Here is a 24435-nt window from a genome sequence, read left to right on the forward strand (position 1 = left end):
GCATAGCTGGCTGTTGGCTCTGACTTTGCTCTGTGCACAAGGCCACTGATGGCCTGGAGTGATGTCGAGTTGTTTGGAAGAAGGTGTGGGTTAGCATGAGGTGGTGTCTTGTGTTAGTTATGATGCTTTCTGACTCCAGCCACATGTTGTGTTTTGGCCCTTTTTACTTTCTTGGCCCCTCTCATCTCTCCCATCCCCACGTTAGTTCCTTTTCTGTGATCTATGTATTTCTTCATACTTGTTTATGTAATGTAAACCAGGAAAGTCATGGAAATACTCCTAATTTATATATAATCCCACTATCTTTTAAAAAAGAAAGAAAGAAAAAGACTGATAATGTTGACAAGAGTGTGGAGCAAATGAAACTCTCGTTGGGGAAATTATTTGTCAGTATCTATTAAAACTAAATACATGACTCAGCAATCTAACTCACAAGTAATTCTAGGAGAAATGAGTACATATTTCCACCAAAGACATTTGCAAAAATATTCCCAGTTGCTTTATTCATAATGGCCCAAAGCTGGAAACAACCTAAATGTCTTCATAAGGAAAATGGATAAATCAACCATGGAATAGCCATGCAATACAATATTGAACAAACTATAGATACACGCATTGACTTGGATGAATCTCGCAGTCATAATATTGAATGAAAGAAGCCAAATGCAAGAGTCTATACTGTATGATTCCATTTGTATGATGTTTAAGAATGAGAAGTTTATAAAAGTCTGAATAGTGCTTACTCTTGGTGTGGGTGTTGACTGAGGAAAAATCATACCTTGATCTGAGTAGTAGTTTCATCAGTGTATACTTATGTAAAAATTTATTTCTTTGTAAACATAGAAATAATACACTTTACTGTATTATGTTATATATTAAAGTAAGTTTATATATTAAAATTAAGTTTTTAAAAAAAAGAATCCAAAGCCATCATTAGCTTCAAGTGAGTATTTTACTTTCTTTTTTTTTTTTTTTTTTTTTTTTGTCATTTTCGTTTTTATCAGTACCGGGGACCGAACTCACAACTGCCTGCTTGCAAGGCAGGTGCTTATGCCGCTGAGCTAAATCCCCAGCCCCGAGTATTTTACTTTCTTTCCAGTGATTCCAATGGTTATAATAACACCATCAACTTTTTTTTTTCTTTTTTTTGTATTTTTACCGGTACCAGGGATCGAACTCACGACCACACACTTGCAAGGCAGTACTTATGCTGCTGAGCTAAAACCCCAGCCCCTGCATCAACTTTTTTTTTTTAAGTAGACATTTGCAGTACCTAATGATTACATTCACCTTGGAGAGTTGGCCTGTCTGTATAACACATCTTAATTCTTTTATGCCCCCTCTACCTCTGCCATCAGCTCTTTAAGGATCTAGCTTGAAAGAACAATAGAAGAAAGTTAGGAAGACCCAATGTTTATATGATATTGTAGAAAACATCAGAAAATCTAGGCCTCATAGGCTGAGGCAGGAGGATCACCACAATAGTGAGATCCTGTCTCAAAAACAGAAAGAAAAAAAAAAAAAAAGAAAAAGAAAACTTGGATCTCATTGGAGTGTGGTTGTCAAGGACTAATTGAGGACATGGCTTCTAGTTAGCTGTTCTTTTCTGTCTCTTCTCTCACTGGTCATCTTTACCATACATACCCACATAGTACTCCTGAAAGTGTTCCATCCACTGAAACCCTTAATGGAAGCTTTTGTTTTCTTATTGGCATTCCTTTGTTGACATCTTTGTGATGTTGTCATCACTTTTATAATCATCCTTGATGAACCCCTGTGTAATCCTTTGGCCTGTTTTCCTCTACTCAGTGTTTCCCTCTGCTCAGTGTTAGTGTTGGTGGCCCCTCTTTCCTGTTTAGAAAGCACCTGCCCCATTTCAGTCTTACTGTAATGTGCCAACTTTACTGGCTCCTCGACTTACCTGTTCTTTATGGTACATAACCTTAAACATCATTATTGCTGTTGTCCTGTCCAAGAGTTTTAGTATATTTTTATCTTTTCCCACTTTCATATCCTCAGAACCTATCTTAGATTTGCTGAGAAAAAATTTTCAGAAAGAACATATGACCTATGTATTGGATAAAGTTAGAATTCCTTAAGCAAATGAAAAGACAGTGATTTGTCTTTTCGCTCTGCTAATCTCCCTTCTCTGCTTGTAGTACTCCTTTCATATACAATACACATCAAGGAGAATTTCTCCTTTCTTGATTTTTTTTTTCTTAACCCATTCAATTTCTAGTAACCAAAATCAAATGGTAGGGCTTGAGGCATGCTCAGTGGTAGAATGTGTGTCTAGCATGTGTGAGGCTCTGCGTTCAGTCCTCAGTACTATACTAACAAAAAAAAGTAAAATGGTAACCCATCAGGGAGACTCTGGACCTCTCTGCTCCACAGTCTTAAAGCTTCCTTTCTTACCTGTGTCCTGCGCACCCAGCACAATTTTGGCACAGAGTATAATACATCTAATTAATAAAATTTATTCTTAGTACTAAGAGGAGAGGGTTTCTCTATTGATAATGTCTGCAAAGTACTTTTGGTTTGTGGCATTTATGTTGCTTATATCATTTACCTCTTTTGCTATATTAATTATTAAGTGAATTTGTCTATCTAAATCAGTTTATGTCTTTTGATATTTTACCCAGTGCTTAGGATTGCTTCTCGGAAAGAAGGCACTTGTGCTCATCTATATTATTGCAGATGTATTTTCTTGTGAATTTTTAAGGGCGGAATCAGGTTTTATTCACCTTTAATCTCTAGTGCCTAGCACAATGTTTGTAATGTCATGAAAATTTAGCAACTGTTGAGCGAATGCATAGTATTGTGCTCATCCCAATATAGTCTGCATTTTCATAAGTAACTTTGTATAATGTTTTTGTATTCCGAGTGTAATGGCAGGAATCAAAATATTGTATCTAAGGAGTAAATCTTTAGAGGAAATATAAGAGTTATCATTGGTTTTTTTTTTCTGCAAATCTGTATAACTTGTACCCTTTCTCTGCTTTTTTTTTTCTTTTCTCCTTAAATAAAATTAAAAAAAAAAAGAGTTATCATTGGGCTTTAACAGCCTCTGTCAATTAATTATGTGGAAGAAATCCAGGTACTATATTCTGCTGACTTGTTTTCTATCTTTTAAACCACAAAATGGAGCTATAAAATGAGTTTTACACACAGGGGTTGGAGGGGTGTGTGTCTTTAACTTAGTAATTCTCAAACTTTAAGAAACGTCAGAATCACCTGGAGAACTTGCTAAAATTTCTTCTTCCTGAAGCCTTTCCTTCAGGACTGGAGTGAGACCTATGAATCTCCCACTTTAAAACGTACTTCAGGGTGATTTACCAACTGTGCTTATATTGCATGGTGGAAACTGGTTATTCTGAGGTCCCTATTCAAATTGGTACCAAATTTCACTTAGATCCACAGTCTTTGGCTTTACATTACAGTTTCCCTTGCATTCCTTTACTCCAAAAAGAAATGTTACATAGGAGCCATAGCTTCAGACATTCAGGGAATGTCTAGTGAATGGATGGGAAATTTGGAAATATGTATCATTTTATAACTGTCTTGTAATATTCTCTATGTCTAGTTATTTATGAGATGATAACAAAATCCCAAATCAAATGGAGTTTCTTAATTTAAAATCATGTGTTGACTTTTCCTTTTTAAAAAAATTATATAGTGGGCCAGTGATTTAGCTCAGTGCCTTAAGTGCCTACCTGGCAAGCGCAAGGTTGTGAGTTCGATCCCTGGTACCAGTAAGTAAGTAAGTAAATAAGTAAATATATATATATATATATATATATATACATATATATATATATATATATATATATATATATACATATATATATATATATATGTATATATATAATAGTTTAAAAAATTGCAAATATATATTGTTTTTGTTACTTTTCTCAGTTCTGGTACAAAATAGCGGACACCCACAGTGATGGAAGAAAGGGTTTATTTAGCTCACAGGAGCTAAATGGTGGAGGTTTCAGTCTATAATCAGTGATGCCAAGGCAGAATAGCAAATGGCAGAGGCAGCAGTTCATCACAGTGGAAAACAGCATAAACAAGAGCAAAAGAGGAGGAGCACAAAGAGAAGATTCTTTCTCTCCCTTATCTTGTATGTAGGCCACTCGTACTTAGATGTAGCACTAACATCCATAATCCCAACGTTGGACCATGAGTTATTCATAAACTCTAGAAGCCCACCTCCATGACTGCATGAGACTTTGGGGGGACATCCAGACTCAAACTATAACATATGTTAAAGTAGAATAGTAAGTAAATTCCTGTATCTGTTGTCCTGCTTCATTAATTGTCAATATTGACAATATTGCATTATTTCATGTATTCCTCATCTGTAATACTACCTCTCAATTATTTTGAATTAGCTTTCATATAGAATTATGTAACTCTGCATAGTGAGTTCAAGGCCAGCCTGAACTACAAAACAAGATCCTTATCAATCAATCAATCAATATTGAGGTGGGTATGTTGGTGCATGCCTGTAAGCCAAGCATTCATGAAAGAGAAGTGAATGGATCATTGTGAGTTTAAGGCCAACCTGAAGTATACAGTGAGTTTAAGTCTAACCTAAACTATATGGAAAGACCCTTAAAAAAAAAAAATAATAATTTGAGCAGGACTTAGTGGTGCACACCTGTAATGCCTGCCAGCAAGGAGACTAAGGCAGAAAAACTGCAAGTTTGAGGCCAACCTGTGCAATTTATTAACAAAACCATGTCTGTCTGTCTGTCTCTGTCTCTCTCTCTCTCTCTCTCTCTCTTTTTCTCTCTTTCTCTCTCTTTCGTTCTTTCATTTATTTTCTTCCTTCCTTCCTTCCCCTGGACATATTGTTGATATATAGCCCAGGCTGGCTTTGAACTCACAGCAATCCTCCTGCCTTAGCCTCTGGAGTGTTTAGAATTACAGGCACATGCTACCATGCCCAGCTAAGACCGTGTTTTAAAAGTAGTTTTTTTTTTTTTTTTTTTTTTTTTTGAGTCAGTTCTTTGACTCAAGAATTAATAATTTAAGTTTTTTTATCCCGGAAGTCTTTTCATGACTATTCCTACTCCCGTGGAAGGTACTTACTCTTCCTGTATCCTCTTATAACATGTCTTCCCCTGATTACAACATTGTTAGTGTTATGGTAGCAAAGTCTTAAGTTTCCTGTCCCACACTAGTCCCTGAAAGTATTTTGTTCACTTTTTTACATCTTTGAATCAGTTTGCCCGGCACAGTGCCTAAAATAGTTAGCAGTTTAATAAATGTTTTAATAAATGTGTGCCTGAACAAATGAGCCACTGAATTTTATGGCAGGATATGAAGTAAATTACTTTTGGCCTGATGTGTTGCAGTCCAGTGCTGTTCTCTTTGCTTAGTGGTGTAATCCATCACTACAGTATATTCTGTGAAATCTTAGTAAATCAAGAAGCAGGAAAGAAAAATTGCTTGTCCCTATTTCCAGAGCTTATTGGTTACATGGTCAGTAACATAATCACCAAGGACATTGATCCTCCTCTGTTGTGAAAGGAAGATGCTGTTAGTGCTACACACACACACACACACACACACACACACACACACACACAGCATCTAATTTATTAGAGCATCATACCAATTACATGCTGCAATGCCCGTGAAAACATTTTGTAACTTAAGTTTAATGAAGCATTTATTGCTTTTTCAAGGCTATCTTGATAAAGTTACTTTAGTAAATTCTTTATAGTTTAAATTTTGTTCTTGCAATCCCAGGGTTTTTTTTTTTTTGGTCTTTTTCGGTACCAGGGATCGAACTCACGACTGCCTGCTTGCAAGACAGGCGCTTATGCTGCTGAGCTAAATCCCCAGCCCCCGCAATCCCAGGTTTAACCACTCATGTTTTGACTGTCATAAGTCGTATATTTTAAGGTAGGATTTTTCTTAGTATACTCACAATAATAATTTTGACTTCATTTACCTAAAATTTATAAACTTTCTGAGAACATTGCTATTTTTTAATTGTGTATAAAATGCTTTGTCTTTTGAATTTCTTGTCTATTTTGATCATTTAACTTTGCCAATTATTTGTAGATACTTTGGATTTACAGAAAAATACCTGTTCAGACCTAGCCTGATGACTATGTTCAATGCTGTTGAAGGGAAACCTGTTCAGTATCCAGAAACCAATCAAAGAAGGAATGTGATTTTTATTTCATTGAGAAGGATGATGAGAACACTAAAAATTCCCAGTCCTTTAAGAATTTTTGACTTTTATATGAATTTAGGAAGTAGTACTTGTATCAGAACCCTATGGGGCAGTTTATTATATGAGGTTTCCCTTAAAAGCCTATTTGGATTTTCTATTGTAATACTGTTCTCAAAGTTATTTTTCAGTAGTTTTATGGCTTGTATCTAGATGTCCCCGCAAAGCCTCATGCACTCATGGAGGAGGGGCTTTTGGGAGTGACGGGATTGTGGGTGTGTTGGTACTGGATCATGGATGTATGCATAGTTCCAGAGGTGCCTGATAAATTTACCAAAGGGAAAATCCACTCTGGGTGTGAGTGGCACCAACCAATTGGAGTATACCTCAATGGAATAAAATGAGGAAGAAAAAGGCTTGTTGCTTCCTGCCTGCTGTGCTATGAGCTGTTCCTCCTCTCCCATTCCACCCTGCTTTGGGGCCAGCTAACTGGACTGAAACCTCTATAAGCTGTGAGGTGAAATAAACCTTTCCTCCTCCTTTTACTTGTGGGTGTCAGTTATTTTGTTTCAGCAACAAGAAAGTAACAAAGAAAAATAACTTTTTAAAGAAGGGTGATGAGTAAAAAGGTATTTTGAAATAATTTATTTAGTTTTGATTTTAGAAGTTCACATTTGTTGTAGAAAAACTTAGGAAATAAGATGAAATCTGCAAGAAAAATAAAAATAACGTAAATTCTATAGTTATATCTTTGTTCAGGTACATATATCTGTATGTTCTTTACTTTTGGTAGTGGTGGGGGTGGGTAATAGGTTGTTACCATGTAGTCCAAGCTGACTTTGAGTTCATTGTATAGCCCAGACCAGCCTTGAATTCATGGTGATCAGTCTTTTAAATGTTCAGATTACAGGTATGTACCACCATTCTCAGATTTTTCACTGTTTTTAAATGTAATTGGGTAGTACATGTGTTCAGTACCTGCAGAATTCATCAGGCACTTTCTAAAACCAGATATGATTGGCATCTTAAGTTTTAGTTTTCCTTTTGAACTTCTCTGCAGATATCAGAAACTTGCCTTAAAGCCCATGATGTAATTAAAAACTTGATCTATTAAAAGCTTCCTTTTGGGGGGGTTGGGGATTCAGCTCAGTGGCACAAGTGCCTGCCTGGCAAGTGCGAGGTCACGAGTTTGATCCCTGGTACCAAAAAAAAAAAAAAAAAAAAAAAAAGCTTCCTTTTTGTTGGCTGCTTATTATGATTAGCAATTGGATGGATTTACTGCTCTGAAGGATGTGTGGTACTATCATATGGAAACTAGGAGACCTAGGTGGTCATTGGCAAATCACTTCAGTGGGCGATGGTTCTGTGCCTATGAGAAGAGGACACTTATTCCCAGCACTTTGGAAGGCTAACGCAGAAGAGTGAACCCATTCTGGGCAAATCAGCCACTTAACTTAGTTACATCCTGGCTCAAAATAAAAAGGGGCTGGGAATGTAGCTCAGTGTGCAGGTCCTGAGATCAGTCTGCAGCAGTGTTTTAAAAAAAAAATTATACTGCCTTGCTGCCTATCTCAGAATTGGGTTTTCTGAGCAGACAGATGTCAACCATGTGAAATTTCATGGAGTTTTTTTTTTTTTTTTTTTAATGTTCTAAGAGCTTTTCAGAACTGTTGCTCATGTTCTATTATTAGATCATTGGTTCAACATCTATTTATTAAATCCCTGTTATGTACTTGTTACTGTTTAAGCACTTGCAACACATAAGAAAAAGATATAAAAACTAATAGTGGGAAAAGACAATTATATAAAACTACAAGTTATGTAGCTCGGTGATTGATGCAGTAAAAAACAATTGAGTGGCAAGGAGCACATAGCATGAGGGAAATCACATTTCTGCATAGGATGTTACGAAAGGCCTGCTTGAGGGTATTTGGTTAAAGAGGATGAATCATGCTCATATTTAGGGGGCACCATTCAAGCTGCAGAATCTACAAGCTAACATACCCTGTGGAAATGCATGACTGTTATGTTCAAGGAACAGTAAATGGGGCACCATGTATATGAAGAGGATGCTAGAATAGGTGGTGCAGTTAGTAACATAAAGGCAGGAGGGATTATCTGGAGTCTTTTTGGTATTGTAAGGAATTCAATTGAATGGGGAGCCACTGGAGGGTTTTCAGCAAGGAACTGATGTGATTTGATTCATGGTTCATTATCTCTCTGGCTACTTTGTTCAGGATAAACTGAGGCATGGATCAAGAATGAAAGCAAGACCCGGCATGGTGACTTATGCCTATAATCCCAGCACTCCAGAGGCAGAGGCAGGAGGATCACCTTGAATTCAAGGTGCAAGACTCTGTCTCAGAAAAACAGGCATTGGTGGTACATGCCTGTAATCCCAGCACTTGGAAGGCTGAGGCAGGAAGATCACTCTAAATTTGAAGCCAGCCTGAACTGCATAATGAAACCTCTCAAAAAGACACAAAAAAACAAAAGGGAATAGAAGCAAGAAGAGTAGGCAGCAAGCTCTTTCCAAAATCTAGTGAGTCATGAAATCAATTTTAGATGGCCATGAATATTGAATAAGTACAAGAAAATAGAAGATCAATGCATGGCATATAATAGATGGTGGACATTATTAATGAGTTTATGCTAAATAAATGATATGCTGGGACAGTAGGACATGTATTTATTACAGAGGGTAACTCTGAAAACATTTGAAAGTCATTGTTCGGAGGCAGCTATATTACTGCCAACCATAGAAGACTGGTTTTTAGGTGCATTCTCATTAAGTGGTTCCTGTGTGGAACTATGGAACAAGCTGTCTTCTAACTTTTCTTTCCTCTAGCTTATATTTGTTGTTGTTGTTACTGGTGGTGGTGGTGGTGGTGGTGGTGGTGGTGGTGGTGGTGTGTGGGTGTGTGTTTGTACTGGGAATTAAACTGACTATCTCTTTCCTCCAACTTTGTGGCATTGTTATGTAATGCTCAGTGAACCCACCCTTTTCTTTTCCTGCCACAGAGATTGCCTATTTACTTGCATATTTTGCCCCCACCCCCTTCTTTCTGTGCTGTTACTGTTGCTGTGGGTTGATGTAGTAACTGCCATCTCAGTCTCCTTCCCCATGCTTGTTTCTTCTTGCTAACCATTGTTCACTGAACTCTTCCTTGTGGAGGTCTGGGCTGATCCTTTGTGAGATAGAAGATAGAAGATTGCCTACCAAACTCCTCACTGAGTCACAAAGTTCATGATAAAGGGAGATTGAATAAAGCAGAAAATCCTGAGAACTGAGCTGTTTTAATCCTGTGGGAAAGTCTAGTATGCTAGAAGAAATCTGTTATGTCACCAAAATGTGAGTTGATTCTGTGTGACTTGTGGGCTCCCTGGACCAAAACCAAAAATATTTTAGCTCTGGACATGTTCCTCTGGAGGATGAAGATTAGGAAAACTGTTTGTATCTGCCGCCCATGTTTGCTTTGTGGATGGGCTTCATATGCCATTTTATGTAATGATTTCTTTATCAAAAATTTGGTCAAACTGGACATGATAGCATACACCTGTAATCCCTGCATTCAGGGAGGTTGAGGCAGGAGGATTGCTGTGAGTTCACGGCTACCCAGCACTACATAGTGAGCCCTCATCTCAAAAATTTAGTCAAACCCTTTGCCAACCTCAGTCAGACTTAAATATCTGGATGTTCAACAAGTATACTGAACTCAATTCACTTTCAAGCCAGAAAAGTGTAATGGTGAATCATGTTCAGGAAACAATAAAATTGTTCAGTCGTGTGTGTGTGTGTAGACAGGGCTTTGCTATATAGTTCAGGCAGACCTTGAATTCACTCACTCTGTAGCTCAGCCTGGCCTTAAACTCAAAGCAGTCCTCCTGCCTCAACTTCCCAGGTGCTGCATTTACAGGTGTATGCCACCAAGACTGACAACATTGTGTTTTTCTTGGTCCTTCATTAGTAGTTCTTGTTCCCTTTAGATAAATTTCAAACTTTGATTATACTGTTTAAAAAAAAAAAAAAAAAAAGCCAGGCATGGGCATGGTGGCACATGCATCAGTCTTCAGCTCAAAAGGAGGCAGCTGAGGCAGGAGGATTACCTGAGTCTAGGGCTCTGAACAACATCGTAAGTCTTGTCTCAGAAACAAAACAGTAACAACAAATCAAAGAAACAAAAGAGAAAGCCCAGGTTCTTCAGCTGCTCTCCCCCTTTACAATTTATACAAAAGAAATGGGATTATCAGGTTTCTAAACACACTTGAGTGGGAGCAGTGTGGGTTTATGACTCCTTGAATTTGCTTAATTTTTACCTAGTTGTAGTGTTTTTCAGGACTTTTGTTACAGGAAGTCCAGTATGTCCCATATTCCTTGTACATCATCCTGTTCTAAAGCAAAGACTGATGAGAGTTTTTTCTTCCAGCCAAAGGACCTCACTTTTGCTTCTCTAAACAAGATTATTGTGACTCTCTGTAGGAGAGATCTAAAAAGTATAGGCAAGAGAAAATTCAGTGAATTGTCTTGAAGCCCACAAACAGATGGCTGTGTTGTGGCCAAATTACAAATAGTGGATCAAGGAGCTTGGGTGTGGGTAACATGGGCCTGCATGCTTGTCGTAGGTGGGCTGAGGAAGTTCCCGTTAACGGATGGAAAGGGAGTTTGCCAGAGGCTCCACTTCTTGCTAGGTGCTTGAGTTGACACAGGCCCTGCTGCTATGGAGGGTAGAGCCAGCCAACTTTCTTTCGGTTGAGTCTTGTTTCCACCTCCTACTCCTCAGTTCTACAGCTGCTGGTTTATTTGCACACTCCTTGCTGATCTTGCATTCAAAGCCTCTCGTTGTTTTTCAGCTCAGTATTTAGATAACACCACATGCCTGTAAAGGAAGTGCCTGGACTCTTTAACAGCCCTGTCATTTCATTCTCTGTATGTGAGTGTGTGTGTTTAGTACCATTGTAGAACATTTTATCTGCAGGGATTATTACTTGGGGGCTGCAGAGATACCTAATATCTGATGTTCTGGAAGTGGTTTTTTAAGTCTCTTCTCTTTTCCCTTTTTTTTTTTTTTTTTTTTTTTTTTTGGTCTTTTTCCTTTTTATCGGTATCGGGGATCAAACTCACGACTGCCTGCTTGCAAGGCAGGCACTTATGCCACTGAGCTAAATCCCCAGCCCCCTCTTTTCCCTTTCATTCTACTAATAAGAGGATTACAGCTGTTTTCCCAAGAACCCTATCTCTGCACTTAGCTGCAGTGCCAGAACGTTCTTTCCCTTGCTGAGAAGACTGCTCTGGAAGCATGTGGGACACAGGACTGACTGACTGTGGTTGGTGTTTTTATAACCATACTAGGCTGGCGGTTGCTTTTGCTCTGTAGTTTCAGTGTTCCTCTTCCCATAGGGTATCTCCTTTCAGGCTATCTTAATCTGGCAGAAAAAAAAGTATTATAGTTTATGTCTAAATAGCCCCTCAAAGCCTCATGTGGTCATAGGTTGGCTTTTTTCAGAGTGGCTGAATTTAGTTTGTGATGCTGGGATAAGGTGTGTGATTACTAAATGAGTACACTGGTTGGTTTGGCATTACCTTAATCCCAGCAGCCTGAATACAATACAGTGGATAGAAAGAGGCTTGTCTTGTCTTTTGCTTGCCTGCTTCTGTTGCCTCCTGCCGCCATGAAGTGGTTCTCCTCTGCCATGCCCTTCTGCTGTAGAGCTAGCCTCTTATGGATTGAAACCTCTATAAGCTGTCAGCTAAATAAATCTTTCCCCTTTAGCTTTGGGTGTCTTGAGTATTTTATCTCAAAAACAAGAAGAGTAATTAAGACAAGATAGTTTTTACTTGGTGAAATGCTATTAAAATTTCCTTTAAAATCTTTCAAAAAGAATCATAAATCTGATAGACTCTAATTTAGATGTTTTGAGGACATTTTTAGCTCTGTAATTTCTAGTATTTATAAGCTTCTCTAAAATTGCTGGAATTGCATCCTTTCCATAACAACTGTCTGTGCGAGTTACTAGCTCTCACATGGTATTCCTTTCTGCAGTATCCTGACACACATAAGTAAATTCACTTTCCAGGGCTGGGGGTTTAGCTAAGCAGTGTAAGTCCCTGCTTGGCAAACGCAAGGTTGTGAGTTCAATCCCTGGTACCAAAAAAAAAAAAAAAAAAAAATTCACTTTCCAACCAGCAGTTCAGTGATTTTAAGAATTGAACCTGAAATACAAAAAGAGAACTTATTATGGCATAGGCAGCAAGAAGTCTTCCCTCTGTAATCAAGAAACTTTAACTGCTAGAAAGATGAAACACAGAGACACTCCTTGAAATGAGTACTGTATAATTTCCTGGAACTATCTTCTGAGGCATCAAGAGAAATTATTTAGGACCATACTGTGACTTTTTAAAAGATGTTATGAACATTATGAAACTGCAGAATGTTAAGTGAATCAGGACATACTGTCCTCTCTAGTAAAGTTAAATAAAAACAGTGTGTATATTAACCAAAGTATATTTCAAAGTAAATACAAACTTGGGAATTGTAAAGGACAATAAATCATTTTCCTTTTTCATTTGTATGTACTTCTTGCTCTGCATTTAAACTGTAAAGTTTCCTTGAATATTTGCCCTGTGGTTATGCTATATGGAATATACAAATTCTCTGAAGCTGAGTAAAAATTCAAAAGTAAATGTTTATTGTCCTTTTGTGATGATTATTAAAAAATGTTCAGAAAAAGTATGAAGTACCCATTGTTGTTACTAGTGGTTTTTGTGTCTTTAATACAGTGAATAAATATTTGCTTAAATACTATGTATGATTAGCCAGTTGAAATGGACATAACTTTGCTGGGGTCTTGATGAGTATGTTTTTGAGGAGTGTACCTATCTTGGGTAACAAAATACATGGTTTAATGTGTCTCTTTTTTCAAGACGTTTTATGAGCCTTGTAAATTTATGTGGAATTTATCTTTTAAAGATTGAAAGGGGAGACCTGACATTTTAAGTAACTTACTTTAATTGCTTTAATGTAACCAAGGAATCATTTTGATCATTATCATCATCTAACTACTGCATGGAAATACCCTTTTGGTGAAATTCTTATACACAAATCTGATAGGAAACGTTGAGTATGTGTGAAGAAGTAAATTTACTGTGTTTTACAGACTCTTATCCCATCTAACTCATTCCTGACCCCTGTACTTTTTGTTTTTCAGTTCTCTCCTGCGCTATGGTGGCAATCTGTCCCTCCAAAGTGCCATGAGTGTGCGATTCAACAGTAATGGGACCCAACTCCTGGCCCTGAGGCGGCGTCTGCCTCCTGTTCTGTATGATATCCATTCTCGCCTGCCGGTGTTCCAGTTTGACAATCAGGGTTACTTCAACTCCTGCACTATGAAAAGCTGCTGTTTTGCAGGAGATCGTGATCAGGTGAGTGCCTTCTGCCTCCTGTATCCCTGTGCCTTTTTGTTCTGGTCTCAGTGTCTCTTAGCACCATGACAGGTAGAAACAGGTATTCAGAATTCATAGTGAGTTTTTTTTATCCAAGCTGCTAAAAGGTACGTATGAGAAATATATCCTAACAAAGCCTGGTCACTGGTCACAGCCAGGTTCTGAGTAACCCATCTGTACCACTTTTGTGAATGAATTTTAAGATCCTGAGAATGTGCTATTTCCACAAAAACGAAAATTGGCTTGCCAGTGAGAGGCAGACGTGTGTGCATGCGTGTGTGTGTGTAAAACAGTGATGAATGAAACACCCTAGGTACCATCCAAGTAATGTATCTTAAATGATCTTTTATGATGGCAATTTTTTCTTGATTAAATAAGGCAGTTTTGTTTGAGGAGCCCAGTGTTGACTTTTCTTTTTACTCCTAGCATCACCACTGGGACTGAAGAGTCCCAATTGAGTTTCCAACCTTTCTTTGTCACTAAATATGGAGATATTGGAGTTGATTTAAAGCCGGCAGTTTAAAAATAAACTTGATATTCTTGATGTTGAAAGTACCTGTCCATCTTGGTCTTAGCATTTCTGAAGTATCAGCAACCAGCTAGATAGGTCTGAGTAATTTAGCCGAGTCAAGACAAATGTAGAAAAAATTAGTATTCAAATAAACAAGTAGAATTTTTTTATTCCAAGGATGAGGACTCTTCCTGCTATTTTATATCTAAACTATAAAAAGCAAAACTCTAATCTCTTGCTAATCTTTAATGTCCTCATCTTGGTCCTAACAACTGAGTCATATTAAGACATAATTCTCACAGGCTATAACTTACCTCTTTAGTTACTTTATGGCAAGAAACATTTTTAAAAAACTTTTTTTTCTTTGAGACTCTTTTAAGACTTTGCTTTCTAAAGGCAGAAGCTAGGATTTTTCTCCCTAACCCCTAGAGACTAATGTTATAGTTAAGGACTTAGTATGTGTAGTAGGAGCAAAATAAACCCTTGTTGAATCCAGTTGCATGTAGATAGAGGAAAGTCTTTTGTTTTCCAAGATAAAGATCCACTCTTTTTTTCTTTTCTTCCTTCCCCTCATCATACTCCTCTGACCTCCCCTCTGCTTTTCTAGTAACTGGTATTACATGTGTGTGCCATCATATCTTTCTTCAACTTCCCTTTTTTTATAGATAAGAGAATATATTCCTAAATACAGAGTTTGTACTCATGTTGAAAATCCTGAAGCCTGCTTAGCTGAGAACCACACAAGAGCCCACTAGATGGCCTCAGTTGTATGAGTGTGTCTCGTTGGGGATGCAAAGGCAATGACTCTTGCTTTAAACCAGTCAGAGATACTCTTGAGTCTGTTCATACTCCCTTGTATAATCAGAGGTGTATGACCTAGGGAAAACGAAGTGGAGCACAATAAATATTACTTGAAGTAAATATTGAGTGTTTTGATTAATGTGTGGTATTTAGTCTTCTGGGCTTAAGACTTCTCTAACTGTGAATCCAGATTGATAAATACTAATTTTTCTATTCAATTTTGAGGGAGTTTTTGGAGGCCGAATTAAATAATGGATTTAAGTAAAACTAGATAACTGAGCTTACAGTTTTTAAAAGCTACACAAGAAACCAAACTGACTGTTCTAGTCCTAGAACATCTCTCTCAAAGGCAATTCGTAAACTGACTTCCACCACTCAGGGCTAAAGCAGCAGTTGCCATGGTTCAGTATGATCTCTACAACTGACATGTATTCTTGAACTGGTCCAGACAGGAAATTTTTGTTGCTTTCAAATTTCAAAGCCTGTACTTTCCTTATTTTGGTCTTTACCTGTCTTCTTCCACCTCCCTCCCTGCCACAATGGGATCTTGCTATGTTGCCCAGGCTAGGCTATAACTCACAATCCCCCTGTCTCAGCCTCCCAAATACTGTACTTTGGGAACACAGGCATGTGCCACCATGCTCATCTCTCTATGTGCTACAGCCTGAGACTATGTGCCCTGCAAGTCTTCATTTAGTCATAGGCTGGGTAACTATGCCAGAGAGGAATCTTAAGAATTTCCATAATAGGAACGAACATGGACAAGAAAAGCAGGAAGTGATCCCTCTATCTGAAATAGTCTTCTGGCTTTTAATAACAAAGAGACTAGTCAGACTACACAAATGGATCAGATATTATGCCAGAGGACCTGTACTTCTTTTTAGACTATCCTAAGTTCACTGCATAATTTATTAACATTTCAAGAAACTGGGCTTAGGAATAAGCATGAAATATATTGAGCCTACTTTGTTTCATCCCCATGTTTCTTGCCATCGCCATAAATGCATTCTAACCATAGACCTGTTAATAATAGTTTTGTGTTCAGAAAGGTTAGGTACAAATCACCACTTACACAAGTCTGTTGCTAAACCAGAACTAGAACCCAGAGTTTTGGGCTCTCAGTAGAGATCACATTCCCTGCACAGTGATCATAACTTGATGTAATTATGATCAAGGCAGGCTGCACAATGAATGAACTGGGCTAGGAATATACCATGAGTGTTGAAAACTGGCCAGCTGGAGGGTTTGCATTCCATCAAAGTTGGACAACTTCTACTTAGCTTCAGCCTGTTGTTGCTATGTGTCTTAGTTACTTTCTTGTTGTTGAAACAAAATACCCAACATCCACAAATTAAGAGAGGAAAGGTTATTTAGCTCATGGTTTGTAGAGGTTTCAACCCATAAATTGGTTGGTGGCTTGGCAGAGGAGTGTCACAGAGGAAAAACAGTTTATGGTGACTAAAGATCACAAAAGCTAGCAAGCAAGGGATTAAATGGTGTTTTTCTGCCATGTTTATCTTAACCAGGCTGCTTAGGACAGATAGTACTCACACCCTTAACCCTATTGCCCTTGAGCCTAGCACTGCATCGGGAATGAATCACACACTCTAGATCTGGCTATCTGCAAAGCTCTACCTATGACTGCATGAGGCTTTGGGAAAACATCTAAACATAAGCCTGTGTGAGCTTCCAAGTTGCCAGAACTCTGGTTTTCTTCAAGCAGAGCTAGATATTTATGGGCAAACATCTTTTTTTTTTTTTTTAACGGATCCATGCTGGGAATTTATTTTTAATTATTGCAGTAAATTCATTCTTCATTGTATAGATTTTAAAAAAATGTTACTGTACCTGTTTTGTTTTAGAGCTACCAATTTGAAACCTCTGTGCTTCATTCACTAGGTTTTTTTCTTGTGTTTCATTCCATGTACTGTCACTAATTCATAAATGCGTGGAAATAAATTGTTTTTTCCTGGCTTCTGCTGAACCCTTCAACCCCTCCATTTTTTGGTGCCGGTGGAGGCTGGGGGGAGAGGGTCTTGTTATGTAGTTTAGGCTGGTCTTGAACTCGCGGCAATCTTTCTGCCTCAGTCTTCTGAGTGATAAGATTACAGGTGTGTACCACTGTGCCTGACCATCACGCTTCTTTTTTTTTCTTTTTAAACACTCTATCTTTTAAAATAAGAAAGTAGGTGATCACTGAGCATTGATTGTGCTCCATTTATCCTCTGAGACTTTCATTCAAAGTCCTAGTCTTTTTTCAAATATACGGTTTCTTTATTTCCAGTATAATATCTTGATTATTTAAATTTAATAACTTACAACATCAAATTATGTGACAGAAGCAGCATCAGACTGGCTAGATAGTAAAACAAACAACCACACTTAAAAGTTTTTCTTTCCTCCTTGAGAAGGGGTGTCTTACTGTGTCACTCAGGCTGTCCCCTGTCTCTATATGATGTATTGCCATGCCTTCAACATTCTTTTTAAATTTTAAAAATTATTTTACTTTTATTAGTACATGTTTGCAGTACATAATGATTACATTGACTGTAAGGATTGATGCATGTATATAACATTTCAATTTCCTTTTATTTTCCCAGCATCAGATTTATCTATAGGTCCTCATAAAGTTATTATATATGCAAACTGAAAACTAGACTAATAGCGCAAAAAACATATAAAGCATGTAAGATAGCTGTACTGAGTTGGGGTACACTGCATTATTCACACTAGATTGCAGTACCCCTTTTTTCCTTTGACTTTTTTCCAATAATCTTTTATTTCATACTTTATATATTAAGTTTCATATAAGAGAAACAATGTGATACTTAAACTTAGGTGTTTTGAGTTACTTCCCTTATTATTGATGCTCAAGATAAAACAGTCAACCTTTTTTTAAGCCAGCCTGCCTCTGTCCTTGCAATACAAGGAGGAATGCTCCAGTAAAGCACCATTCCTTCCTTTGGAGGCTGTCTGAACCCACTGGTTCTCCTTTTTGCTTTCACATTACAGTTTTGTTTTCTCCCTGAAACCGAAGTTAGGTACATTCTGTCTTTTAAGCTTTACACTCCCCTCTCTACCTTCAGTGAGCCACGCTGTTAACAGGGTTTAAAAAAAAAAATACTGTATTAATGTTTCACCTGCTAGCCTTTTCAGCACACATTTGTTAGCACCCAGCTTTGTTTCCTTTCTTTACAGTGCTGTAAATGGCTCTTACCCTAGATTGTGAGTCCCCAGAGCAGCTCAGGCTGGTGGGAAGTCAGTCTTTCAGGCTAGAGGCATGTATTCCCGGAAGCAATCAGCCTAGTCATTTAAAAATCTTTTTTCCCTGCCTAAAAAAAAAAAAAAAAACCTTAAAAAATTTGGCTTTAGTGTCATCTAAAACTAAACCTGACAGTCCCTTTATCTTGCTGACGAAGGGCTGGGGAAGAAATCAACTTTTCTTGAAAGGATTAAGCACTAGAATGTCTGGACACTGGGTTGGTACACATACTTTTCTTTTGAACTTGACAGCAGGGCTTCCAAAATAAAATCATCCTGCTCCATCCTGCAAAGAACTGGCTTATCCTATAAATCCAGCAAAATAGGCTTGAGTACGCAGCCTGACCTCAGACACTGCCAACACTTACCCCCTCTGTGTTGATGCTGTAGGGCAGAGGTGCAGGGATGCACCAGTAAGTGCTCTCCAAGCACCCTGTAAAGTCACACCTTGCTTTCTTTGCAGCTCCATATGGGGGCCTAGCATGGTGTGTGTGTGCCCTTCTCTGAATTAAAAATAAACATTTTTTTCTTTCTTTTCTTTTTTGGAACCAGGAATCAATCTCAGGATCTCATACTTGCCAGATAGGCACTGTGCTGTTGAACTATGTCCCTGGCCCCCAAAATAAACTTTTTAACAGAGGAAAATTCTACTTAAATAAAAAGTCCATTTTATTTTGAAGAGAAAAAAAAAAACTATTTCAAAGCATGTCAATCAGGTGCAACAAAGAAAACACTACTCTTGAGTTGTATTCTTAATTTGTTTTGTGACTTTAGGCTAATATTTTTTCATCTCCTTCCCCTTTCTTTTCCACTATTACATTTTATTTCACCTAGTGTACACCTTTAGGTGTACCAGACCTTTCAGCCCCATCTGACGTTGAGGGCCAGTGTAATTTGAAATAGCTGATCTGATCCGTATCAGGATTAAAACATGAGGACTGAGCTCAGTCCTCAGTTTCTGATTCAACCCTCTTATTTGTAGGCATGTTGCCACCTGTGTCACTGAGATTAAGTGATGAAGTGGTCTCCCTTGAGCTGATGGGGAAGAGTTGAATACAAAATGTTGTAGCAAAATTCCTTGTACATGTTGTTTAAGGAATGAATGTTTTAGGGGATGTTTTGTTTTGTTTTACAAAAATGATAAGAGTCAGAATTCAGAATTTAGCTCAATAGCTAAATTCTGCCTGGCAAGTGCATGATTGTTAGATTGATCCCCAGTACAAAAAAAATTTTTGGTAGAGTGAAAATATCTTTGGGTCAGGGGTTTAGCTCAGTGGCACAAACACCTGCCTGGCAAGTGTGAAGTCCCAGTTTGAAAAAAAAAAAAAGAAAAAAAAACCTTTATAAATCAGTCGTTTTTAAATCCTAGATTTTTTTGAAAATCTAAATGCTTATATCAACATAGTCTTGCATATAGTAATATGGCACTCTTGGAGTATAGAGGCTCAGGTGTTGTCAGTCAAGAATTAGAATTTCTTCTTTGTATTAGATCATCTTTTAGCACATTTACTGATGTAGTTTTAGAACTCAGAAGTATAAACTGTTCAAGTATAGACAGGCCTGTTATAGATGGACTAATTTATAATTTTTCAATTGAAAAGGAATACTAAGTGACCTGGATTTCTTCTTAGGAACAAGTAAAATTGATGTAATCTGGTGACATGTATATGACTGCTTAATGCATGATGCCTGGCTAGATGTATAGGCCTCTTTAGGAAACTCTGGTAGATGTTAATGAAGTGGAACAAGTAGTAAAATCTGTTCTATCCTACCTGCCCACCTTCCTTAGAAATATAGCTCTCAGCAACTTTTGCCTTCTCTTTTGGGTATTGTCAAGTTTTGTAGGAAAAGGAAAATGTTTTTCTCTAGAATTCATGAAAATTTTAGCTTGAAAGAAGAATACAAGTACTCACTGAGGAACTGAAGTAAATGATGCCATCTCCCCATTCCTACTTTATACATATGAAAACTGAGTCCTATAGAAGGGAATCTAGTTACTAAAAGCCATTTGTTTGATATCCTCTCAGTCTATGTCCAGGTTTCCAAAAACAAGCTTTGCCAAATATTCATCTTTAAATAATGCAGGCTACCTTGTTATAGCAACAGGTGGTGTTTACAATGTTTTTAAAAAATTCTTCCCTACTGTTTATTTGTTACTGTCTGATGTTATAGAATATTTCTTTACGATAGAACTTTTCCTGTTCAGAACTGTAAAGATTGGTTATTTTAATAAACCAATGAATTCTAGGATTCTAATGTAGCTGAAAAGGCAAGTAACCCAAAGGAACAAGAATAATGTAACTTCACATACAAAAATAGTATAATCTTATAGTGATGCATATTTGTATGTTTTTATTGGGGGGATGAGTGGAGTTCTATTTCTCTTACTAGAGATAAATCTGTGGCTTTGCCTGTTTCCAAAAAAATTCACTCAGATTGCTTTGGTTGAAATTTATGGCAGACCCTAGGTATAAGTGATATGCTCAAAGGTATATCTTATACCAGTTAGCAAACTTTTTTTGGAAATGGTCTTCTAGATAACATATCACAAAGTCATTCCATGATATTTTTTCCCTTCCAAGAAAAGGTCAGGGGGAAATAAGAACTGTGTTTGATTTAAATGTTAAATGGTAGTCCCTTTTCTATTACTGATTCAGGCTACACAGCCATCTGGTTTTTCTATTCTGGTCAATATAGTTCATTAGATAGGCATGCCATCTACTGGAGAATGATTAATCAGTTACTGTGGAAGGAACCTTTGGAGAGAACTGTGAGTTGATCAGTACTCAGTGAAGAATAACTGATTAAAATGTTTCTTCTTCCTTCAGCAGATATTTGGGAATATCAGATGTTGTGCAAACATGCGTACCACACACACAAACACACACACACACACACACACACAGGTATGTGGTGTGTTCATTCATCTAACTCTCAAGAGCAGCAAGATTTTTCTCTTACCAAAGGGCCTATTGAGACATATGCTGATTTATTAGAGCATGTGAGATGGATGGGGTTGTCACTTTTGTTTATAGCCATATTTCTAGACCCTACAAATTTATAAATAGTAGGTAGTTATCTGTATTCCAAATTAGTCCTTTCTTTGGTTTATTCTTCCTAGAGAACATATGTAATTTGAGAGATACAAAAAAGGGGCAGAAGTCTTACAGGGGGTGCTGAGCTTATAACAGTACATAAAATAGAGTATTACTTGAGCAGCTATTTTTCTGAAAGATTAAGGGATTGACAGAGGATGAATATTTGGACAAATCAGAAAGTGACAGTACAGTGATTTTTTTTTTTTTTATTCCAGTGTTGAGCAACTTTTTTTTGGACTAGAGTTTCTCTGTGTAGTGAGGACTGGCCTTGAATTCACTTATGTAGCCCAAGCTAGCCTTGAACTCACAGCAATCCCCCTCCCTCAGCCTTATAAGTGCTGAGATTACAGGCACATATTGCCATACCCAATCAGAGTGGCCTTCTTGGAATGTATTAAGGAGCTGTTGGTATTCTCTGTACTTGAGCAAGTTCTTATCTCTATATTAAAATGGATTAAATAAAAACCCAACATGTTCTGGCTTTAGGTTAATTCTACTTAAAATATCTAGACTGTACTCAGGTCAGTAAACAGATTGCCATTTTGGATCACAAAATGTCTAAACAGTGCATTAGATCAAAGTACAGCCAGTGGTTCACCTTTGTGGCCAGCTGGGAAGGATTGTGGGTAATGTAGATAGATCCACACAAACATCCGTGCTCATTTTTGCATTGATATCACCCATCTTGCCCACATAGCGAGATTAAAATTGAGTATGTATGCTTTCTAAACTGAAGGAATCTTTGTGTCTTACTTCTTCCTCAACTCAGAGCATTTTGGGAAATGGGGAACTCAGCTGCCTATAAACAGTATTTAAAGCATTCTTTCTCCTTTCTTTGGAACCCTTTCTGCTTTTCTCAAGTAAGATACATTGTAGAGATTGACAAACTTAGTTTTTAATTTGTGGTTTACTCCTCCCAATTTAGAATAGAATAAAATTGAGAATATAGAAAAGGTAAATGAATTCTTCATAGTCATATGCTTGCTTGACCACAATTTTATATCACCTCATGTATTGTTTTTTGTTTGCCTTTTCTAAAACTAAATAGTAATTTTTAGATTTTTTTTCGCAGTGCCATTTTAAATGAAATTTGATTGTAGAAGTCATACTTCACAAAATGAAATAAAAATCTTAAACATAGGAATTTTGGATAACCATTTTTTCTAATGTCTCTATAGCTCATCTATTTATAGGGGGCTCTCTATGTCCAAACCTTTCAGGAGCCTGTTTCTGGACTTTGGGTCAGCTTTATTTATTTATTTATTTTTAATTGGTACCAGGGATTGAACTCACGACCGCCTGCTTGCAAAGCAGGTTCTTATGCCGCTGAGCTAAATCCCCAGCCCCTTGGGTCAGCTTTAGACTCAAAACATCAGATTTCTTGGGTAAGAATGTGTACATACTATTTAAAGTTAGATATTAAGAGAAAAAGAGAAAAAAGGTAAGGAGAAAAATCTATACTTCTGTTTCTACACTGGCCGTGAAGTTTAATTGTATGGTTAATGCCACAAGGGGCTGCCATAGGGCAGGTGAAGTGGGTGGTAAGAGGAATTTACCAACAGACAAAGACAAAAATTTACTTAGATCAGGGTATACTGCCAAGGAGAACAATGAGTTTCCAAGAGAAGAATTGTGCTCAGTGGGGTTTTTGGGCATTTGAACTCATGACCTTGTGCCTGCCACAAAATAAGGGTTTGAGGGTATGAGAAAGGGTCTTAGACAGCAGATACCCATCTAAAGAAGGTCCTTTCCTGCATCATTTAGCACCGTTTAACACCTGTATTGTGTTTAAAATTATGTTTACAGTTGCAGTTTTGACAAGATCATTTTCTTTTGCTAAGACCTTTAGCTTTAGATAAAAAGGTGAAAAGAAAAGGAGGTCTGTCTTTCAGAGAGAGTGAGTCAGTACTCATTGGGAGGAATGAATGGGCCTTACATCAAAATGTTGGTTGCTGTGTATAACCCCCGACCTAAAGCAGAAACTGGGTGTCTGTAAGGAGTTAATTTTTGTTTTTGTAAAGATTTTAACCTTTTTGTTCCTCATGGGCAGTCACTAAAGTTAATTCAAATACTTGTGTATACAGTTTTAACATGATTATTTATTTTGGGTTTATTTTTGGAGTGAGTGGCATTGAAACTATTTTATCTTTGTTTTCTTGTTCATTTTCCATTGCATCCCACAGCAAGTATTTGTGAGATAGCCTACCAACACTTAAAAAGTACCCTCTTGAACACTAAGCATTAGCAGGCCTTAGCGTGAGGCTCCAAGTGCCAATACACCTTTAGAACAGGAATTTTTCCAGCATTCTTAAGGATGCAAATATATACCTGCACCCAGCCCTTGAAATAATCTTTACTTCTGCATAGCTTTAAAGGGGGCAGATAGTTCTAAATGGCTACTTTGTATCTTAAAGCAGCCCAGAACTCTTTGCTGTCTCCTGGAATATTCTTCTTCCAGACAAACTTGCTTCTTCATTTCCCTCAGGACTCTGTTCAAAATGCCATTTTATCAGAGAGGCATTTGTGACTACTTTTTGTAAACCAGAAACTAACCACCTACCACTCCCCAATACCCCCTGTTATTTAGCCTTTAATTCTTAGCCTTTAATACTTTAATACATCACCATACATATACACATACACACATAAATAAAACTTGTTGGACTAATTTCCTCTTATTATATGTGTACATAATATTTTTCTTCCAGTCAGTTCTATATTCCTTGCCCTAGAACAATGCCTATCCTATAGGAGACATTCAGTAAGTATTAGTTAATGAAGTATCCCAAAGCAGCTAACTTTTAATGCTGGTAGGGATCCAGTAGACAATCACAAAATGCCATAAATGAATTCCACAGAGCATTTTGTGATTTCAGTTTGTGAGTGAATAACTAAACAGCTTGCCTACACATCCGTGGGTCAGGACCCTTCCTATGATAGCATCTGAGCTGTTCTCTTATGGTAGATGGAAGAGTTAGTTTTAAAAGATAGAGCAGTTTACTGCTGTCCTTATCCCTAAGAGGAAGCCTATACATTCTGAGTATTTTCTGTGTATTTTAGGAGCTGTCATATAAAAACTAACAGACCTTAACCCTGCAGGAAGGTTTTCTTCCTTTTAAGGTAGTCTTCT

The 24435-nt window shown here is 37.5% G+C and overlaps 1 protein-coding gene across 3 annotated transcripts in view; it reads left to right on the plus strand.

The window, feature by feature from the left end:
* Nucleotides 1–24435, plus strand: part of Dcaf5 (DDB1 and CUL4 associated factor 5) — a 109166-nt gene that overhangs the window by 54058 nt on the left and 30673 nt on the right. For all 3 annotated transcript variants that reach the window (XM_063240991.1, XM_063240992.1, XM_063240990.1), the window contains one exon: nt 13400–13613. In XM_063240991.1, the coding sequence (XP_063097061.1) occupies nt 13400–13613 (214 nt within the window). The remainder of the gene's footprint in view (nt 1–13399; nt 13614–24435) is intronic.

Source organism: Cavia porcellus, unplaced genomic scaffold (genome assembly GCF_034190915.1).
Source record: "Cavia porcellus strain 051 isolate PalLab524CR breed Dunkin Hartley unplaced genomic scaffold, mCavPor4.1 scaffold_31, whole genome shotgun sequence".
NCBI lineage: Eukaryota > Metazoa > Chordata > Mammalia > Rodentia > Caviidae > Cavia > Cavia porcellus.